The sequence below is a fragment of the Hemibagrus wyckioides genome, linkage group LG07, assembly GCF_019097595.1.
Source record: "Hemibagrus wyckioides isolate EC202008001 linkage group LG07, SWU_Hwy_1.0, whole genome shotgun sequence".
NCBI lineage: Eukaryota > Metazoa > Chordata > Actinopteri > Siluriformes > Bagridae > Hemibagrus > Hemibagrus wyckioides.
The window spans coordinates 6,873,098-6,881,054 of record NC_080716.1 but is presented as its reverse complement, the minus strand read 5'-3'; the positions used below and the strand labels follow the sequence as shown (position 1 = coordinate 6,881,054).

The 7,957-nt window shown below is 37.4% G+C and overlaps 1 protein-coding gene across 1 annotated transcript in view; it reads left to right on the top strand.

Moving 5' to 3' along the window:
* The first annotated feature begins 810 nt into the window (after nt 1-810).
* The window catches only part of rasal2 (RAS protein activator like 2), a 48,465-nt gene continuing 41,318 nt past the window's right edge, over nt 811-7,957 (top strand). The window contains exon 1 of the mRNA XM_058394402.1: nt 811-1,763. Within this exon, the coding sequence (XP_058250385.1) occupies nt 1,559-1,763 (205 nt within the window). The 5' untranslated portion in view covers nt 811-1,558. The remainder of the gene's footprint in view (nt 1,764-7,957) is intronic.

Below are 7,957 nucleotides of genomic sequence, written 5' to 3'. Positions count from 1 at the left end.
TCATAACTTTATGAGGGAAAAAAACCTAACCAAATCATGTTTTCCCTTCCCCAAGATGATTGGAGTCAGCTCCCTGTTTGATATGGATCACATCAAGCATGTTATTATGTTATGTATTTCTCCTCAGGTGTTTCTACTGAAAGCTTTAGCAACAAAGTTTTTTTCTTTCACTTATCACACAAAGTAAATGCTAGCTGTTCCAAACTAATTTCCCAATTCACCTTGATTATGCCCCACGTTTTAATACAAGGTTAACATTAAAAACACTAGAAAAATATGCAGACACGAAATTGTATTGTCGTGCATTCAGTTATTGTACTGAGTGTGTTTTACTGAAAGTTTTCAAAGTAGGAAACCTGATAAAATTAAATAACGACAAAGTGCTTTATAACACTTATCCTACCTAACTGTTCTGTCTGCTTCCTTTCTAATCTGAAAATCAAATATTTTGATGTTGTACAACCTCGCTATTATTTTGATTACAGCGATAAGCTGTACACAAGGTAAGAAAAGGCTAGCAGGACAGCTTGTACATGTTTTATTTTAGCCAGCAGGTGTCTCAGGAGTTCAATATCATACAGCTTTGTGTTGTACCAGCGGTGAGTCTAAAAATATTACAAATAAAATAATCAGAGTCAAAATAAGCAGATTTGCCCAGAGGTTTGGCAAATGCCCATGCTTTTTTTTAAATAACAAAAATACCGAAAACTGATTGATGAATACTCTCTGCGTACCCCTTAAACATCTGTCCGTGTTCATCGACTGTTTCGGATATCCTCTGATCGTCCCTGAATCCTGAGCAGAGCCATGTGATCGAGCTGGGAAAGCGGACTGGCTTTTTAAACCGATGGAAAGCTGAAGTCTACTCTGATAGTCACTGGCGTGAAAAAGCAAGAGCAACTTCAAACAAAGTCTCGACTTGAAAATGCAAGCGCACATCTCGACGGCTTTAAAATAGCTACATGGACAGAAAACCCGTCTTGTCGTCGAAGGCGAAGGAAGAAGAAATTGCCGTGTGGATTTGTTCTGCTGAGGAAAGTGCTGGTTTATGAATAGCAGTAGGAGTCCTTTAAGCTCATCAGTGTCCGGCAGACGGGGCGGAAAACTTTGTTAGGAAAACTTTTGACGTTTTGTATCGATTGTGAATTGGGTTAGAGTTACATTTGAATAAATCTTAGATCGAATCAAGACGTTTGCGAACTATGTTATTTTCAGACAAAAGTAATAATAATAATTTTGTTCAGCACCAGTGCAGCCTCTGAGTTTACACTGTACAAATCGTGTCTTTTCTTCCTTCTTTCGTTCTGTGTGTTGTTATAATACTAAGAAGATGAAAAGGACTGGAAACTTTTAGTTAACGTTCGGACAACGAAAATACTACCTCCTGGGTTGTTTTACGCACATCAACAAAATCGCCTTTTTGATTTTATATATCCGTCCTGCCTTATCAACCGGATGGTCACACATAGCCTAGCTAACTGCTAGCTACATTACTTATCCATGGTAAATAAACACCAACCGGTGCTGACGTTAGTTAAGTCGGCGTTGGTTCTTTTCTATGGAAAACGCCTTTAAAAAACAGCTTGTCCCGAGGATGGAGTCTCTGTCAGGAATTTACAGTGGGACGGTATCCGGCATGGAGACGGACTCGGTGACCGGAGACGTGGACTCCGTTCAGGGAGTCTCTTTTTCTGTAGACCCGGTGCTCGACGGCATTTTGATGGACTCCTTTTGCCAGCAACAAGGATGGATGCGCGTATATGGTAAGTTTCGTATACCGTCACCTCACCGTTACAAATTCGCTCTGTTTTCTAACAGTCTGTCAGTTTCTAAAACCCTGATTTATTTCTGACCTCTTCACCCTACGTTTCATGAAGCTGGAATACAGGGAATGACTTCTGACCTAAGGACTTGAAAATAAATTAGGCAACAAAAACGTTATGCTTTATTCACTAAAAATTGATTTTACATAAATGCTAGCTGGCTAGTCACCATATCGCTGATTGTGAAGAACAGTAAACAAAGCAACATGTTAGCGTAAAGCTTTTCCTCCTTATGAAGATCAGCTTCACTGTAACTCTTCACATCTCTGATTAGACTGTAGTGTCATCATCTGATCTCTTGTCCACTTCCAGATCATATGCTATTGATGTGCTTGACTGATCTATGTGTGTAATATGATTAAGAAAGACAGTGCTATAAAAAAAAGTGCTGGAGTGGATGGCTATCAGTGAACTCTGACACCGTTTAAGTTTAGGGATTATTGATTCATTTTTATTAAATGACACCTAGAGGGTTGAATCAGTCACTTTACATGTGTTTTATTTTGTCACCTATTAGATCCCATTTTTTAACCTGACACTGAAATCCTTACATTAATCAAGCATTGCTGTTTTCAAGCATTTGTTGCCAAGTAATGTGAAACATCAGAAGCAGGTTCTTATGATAAATATAAGATCTGTTGTCAATCAGCACCAAACACACAGCTTAAAATAATGGGCATGGTAAATCTTCTCTGATCCAGGATTTAAAGCCAGTATCACCCCACTGTCTATGCCTTGTTCTTATTTTATATATTTATTATTTGAAATAATATTGCATGGTTATAGCATGTAATGTGTTCTAAGAGTGGGTCAGTGTTGGTTGTAACCATGTGTTTGTAGTCCTGTTATGGAAATTGCGTTATGGAAGTCATATGTTTAAACAAAAAAAAAGTCTACCTGCAGATGCCCTCAGTCCTCCAGTGTTTAATTTAATCTCCTAAACCTACATACTGGAGAAAAGAAGGCAGAGTTTAAATAATGATCTTAATATTGTTTTAAAGTTTTGAAGGCATTTTCAGCAATGCCAGATTTGTTTTATTTTCTTTTTCTTTCTTTCTTTTCTTTTTTTTTTTTTTTTTTTGAAGATTGGCTTTATGTTAACCTGCTTCCTCATATTGCATAATACTTCTGTTCATCTTTCCAGATCCATTGTATTGTTATAACAATGGTTTTATCACTCTGATTTTCAGCTGTATTGGTGCTGATTGAAACTGGTATAGTACTGAGACAAGGATGATGAGTCATAGCCAGATCATACCAGTGATTACAACCTTTTCCATGTTTGCTTAGCTTTAGTAATTCTACTCAGTGACAGGACCCAGGAAAAGTTGTTTTATTGTGTTCAGAAAGGAAGCTAAATAAATGAAAGATGATTATCTAGAGCATATTGTTCTTAGGGGAGATATGAATGTCACATAATGTCCATTTCTATTTATAGTCTTGTTTTTTTTTTTTGTTCCTGGAAAACTGATAGAACAGCTTCATTAAAGTAGACAGCATGATCTTTTGTAGGATTCTAAGGCTAAGTGTTTGTGTCTATGGGCAACTGTTTGCAAATGGACAGCTGTGTTGAAACTCTCTCCCACACAGCCCTATACAGACCTGGATATTCAGTGTACCTGATTTTACAATGAAAAACAAAAGGTGATATGACAAATTCAAGTGTCCTCAAAATCCTGCTTTTTAGTTATTGGCACATTCCCAGTCCTAGTCATGTTAAAAGCATGGGCCAGTGGTCTTCTAGAGATTTAAGGTGAATGCCTTCCTCTGTGCAAACGTATGAGTCTTCCTGCTGTATTTAAACCATCATTACTCATGTGTTTGGTCTTATTGATGAATCTAAGAAAGCACTGGGGGAGGAAAGTTTCATTTGGTACAGATGTGAATAGTGTGATTGTGTAGATCTCCTGCCCCGTCATCTCTCAAGATGAGTGTCCCTGCTGTTCCCCCACCTTCTTCCCATCATCCCTTCCTCCACCCTTAAAACCCCATCAGACTCTCTGTTCAGTGGGAGTGTCATAATCCAGGATTGAGAACTATGATGTAAGCAACCCGTTCTGTCAATGACCTCAGTGGGCAGGCACCGATGGGCTCGTCACTGCATTCCAGAGCCAAAATAACTCAATAAGGCCCGTACAGCAGCTCCCTCACTCTTGCTTGCCTCTTTTGTATGTCTCCTTCCTCACTTAGGAAAAGCATGGCCCACCTCTTGGCTCATCTTGTCAACATGACTCATGTGAAGTCATACAGACATGCAAAAGGAATGTTTTTTTTTATTTTTTGTTTGTTTGTTTTCAAACCTAGCTTGGAATTAATTTTGTTGCTCTTAACTTCATTGTTTGAAAGTAAAGATTCTGTGGGAAATTTTGTTAGAAAGTACGTTTTTATTTGGAAAACATGTTTTTATTCACCAATATCATCTCTTTTTCAGGCTATTAAACACTGAATGGATCCTTAGCCAGCATGTCAATCAATATTAGTCAAGTTGTGCTTATGCTTTTGAATGGCACATTATTCTAACAAATTTATTAATGTCTAATTAAAAGAGGCAATAGGTGGATTGACTTCATTTAACTGGGCACAGGTATAAAAAAGTATGTGAATGTGTTTGGGATTGGCACCAGATCCACCATGGCTCTAAGCATTATGCAGTTACTGTAATAAATGAATGAATGTATGAAAGTATGGGCATGGGTTGAATTTGTGTTTTTCTGCTTTGTACAAGTGACCATAGAATTATGATCACAGATATTGATGCAAATCTTGATGATTTGAAGTCATCTGATGTTCTACAAAGGCTTAAGGTGAAAAGGCCTTAAGCAAGTAATTCAAGGATTTTGCCTCATTGTAGTCACAAGAACTTCACATGGTCTCATACCAAGTTTAGACCTGCTTCTTCCCAAGTCCGGTCTCAAACGTTTCTTTGTTTCCTTTTATAATCGTCAACAGAGTGTGGTGGGATGTAGGCTAGATTACTTTTTATGATAACTTTGTTTCCAACTGAGCAATGTTTTCAGTTCATCAAGAAAACTTAAGGTCTTTGCTGAGTTCTGTCTTCTGTAGTGAAAAAAATTCAATTGTCCACTATCTGTATGCATCAACTATACTTTATGCTTTGGCACAAAGCAGCTTCATAGGCTCGAAAAGAGTGCCCTAACAGTGAACAGTGAGTGTATTTATACTTATAATTACAATGGACTAAAACCTAGCATTTAGTATTCCTGGCTACTTGGACACCAAGTAAATTGACTATCATACTAGATTCAGTAAAAATTAATGTTGTTTTGAGTGGGGTTATTTGAATGAGGAGGCTCTCTGGAAGCTCACATAGCCTCCTTAGGCTACTGTTACTGCCATCTTTGTTATACAGACATTTATTTCTAATGAGGCAGGTCTCAAAGCAAACATAATGGTTATGTTTGCTATTGATAAGCTGAATTCAATGACAAAAGAAGCACATTGTGTTCTTCCTGTATACTTTCTTGCAAGCAAACCCACTAGCCTACCTCTAAAGACCCATGCTTACACTTTGTATAATGTTAGTTTGTTCTGATTTTGTTGGTTTATCTGCAGAAACGCACCAAAACTCCCATTTCTCATTTCCCATTTTTTACCCATTTCATCTTAAGTACAGATTTGCCAGGGAATTCATATTAATGTATGTCTATAATGTGATCACACCAGTTAGACACTGAATTGTAGTTATAGTTTAGTATAAGTTATAAGTTCAACCAGTATTCTCTGAATAGTCTTCAGCATTAAATAAATGTAAAAATTTGTATCTGATTACAGAATGTGGAATGTTTTGTAGGCGGGGACTGCATGCAAAGATACTGTCCAATATCATCAAGACTTACTGAACTTCTTTCAGAGTTCATATGTGCTACAGAGTGGGGAAAACAATGGATGCCTCCTTGTTCCTCTCTTTGTTAAGCTAGCTGATGTATGTGTTTCTCTTCAAAACAACACACAAAATTGTACAGTATAATCAGGGACACACCAAACAACCTCTAATCAAATGCAGATTTAGATCAATTTCACATGTGTACTTTCACATGTAGTCTATTAATCAGTTAAAAAACTCATTGTAGTTTTAGCAAGAAAATGTATGCAGTAAAATATGGGGTAAAACTTTAATCAAAAGCTGTATTTATTGTTTTATTCCTAGATGGATGGATGGATAGATAGATAGATAGATAGATAGATAGATAGATAGATAGATAGATAGATAGATAGATAGATAGATACTTTATTCATCCCAAAGGGAAATTCACATTTAGTGAAATAGTGACATTTAATGCTATTAACATTAAAAGATATGTAAAGTTATTATGCACCCACTAAACATTTTAATATGAACGCTATACTAATACTTTGTAGGGCCTCTTTTGCTCTCAAAACAGCCTCATCATGGCATGGATTTCATGTTGGAAACATTCCCTTGAGACAGTTCTTAAGTAGACAGTTTAAGCAGTTTAGGTTTTTTTTATATAGTTATGATTGATCTCCGTCAACTTAATAACACATTGTTTTTTTTCCTGCATCTCCATCATCCTAATGAAATATGCTGATTGGAGAGAAAAGCTCTCAGGCATCAGACATGTCTCCATTGCATCCAGACTTTCAGATGGCACTGGTTTTAACCTCCTAATATTAATCTAGTTGAGCTCCTTGCTAGTCATTTTGGTAGTTCAGTATTGTTGTACATCTCCAAAGAAAGAACATAGGGTTACAAGTGTAAAGCATGATTTTAATTTCTTTTTTTGTAAATGTGAAAACGTGTTTAGCATGTTCACACGTACATATTTGCTCTATATATGTAGTTAAACACACAAAGTGGAGCAAAGCATTAGGACATGGCACTTGGAGATGAAGACTGCTGCCAAATTATAGCAAAGTGATAGGATGGAGACAGTCCTACTTTTAGGCCATTGTAGATTTAGACGAGAGCTCTGCAGGAGCAATCTCACACACACTCACTCTCTCTTGTCCCGCACATCCTTTTCCCATTGCATTCTGACGCCATGACCGGAGAAGCAATACTGCACACAAAGGCTCATCAGCCACTTTCTGGAAGAATGAAGGTCCTTCCTGCAATTCCCTCAGAATGTCTGTCTCTTATAAAGAGATGAAATACATATTTTAATGTTCTTGTGCTGTTTTTCTCTCTACCTGATTCCTCTTAATTAGGAAATGTGGGACCTGCTATTCTGTTTAAGCAACTATTTTGTATAAAACCTGTTTGCTTTGGCTTGGCTGTATAAGGAAATGGAGATCTCAGTGTGTCCCTCCCTTTGCCTCTGTTTAGGCCTGATGGCCTCTGTGTTGGTGGGGGTGGCAGGATTTCCCTTGGCTGAGCTAGGAAACAAGAGTTTTAATCTCTTGAGTTGTTTAAAAATACACTCCCACATATTTTTGGGGAGGAGGTTTCCCCTTGTTAATGAGAAAAGCATATGGTGCAACTTCCTCACATTTGTGTGATCACTACTACTGTTCCCTGTCCAGCCATGTAACTGGTAACAAGTCATCTTAGTTATGCTGGTGACGGCATGCTGGTTTTGATTTCTGCATGTGGGTTTGAATCAGAAAAATAATTCCCATGTAAGAAATTATTCACTTAAACCAGATTAGATATAACATGTTTCATTCCCTTCTAATGCTGATTTAGCCAGTCTTAGCATAGCTTTGATCCTCCTAATGTAGTCTTTATATTTGTCTGCTTCACCTGACTTCCAGGATATGTTTTTGTGAAGAGCCATTTACAACTTGCGTATTCGAGCTCAGCTAAGAGGGATTTCTCTCTCAGCTGGAAACATTACAGTGTGGAAATTTAATTCTGTTAGTGCTGGATTGGCCTGCAAGCATACCTTTTAGCCTGTTAAATGCAACCTGCAATGCATTCTCTCTCTCTTTCTCTTTCTCTCTCTCTCTCTCTCTCTCTCTCTCTCTCCCTCTCTCCTCATATCAGGATTCTTAGGACACATTTGGAAATTGGGTAAAATAATAGTTTCTTTCTTGAATAATTTCAGTGCATGAATAAATACATGAAATATCATTATTAATCATTTACATAGATATAGGCGTCTTTGATTTAGGCATCTCTGAAGCAATATAGTGCCTCTACACTAGAGCTT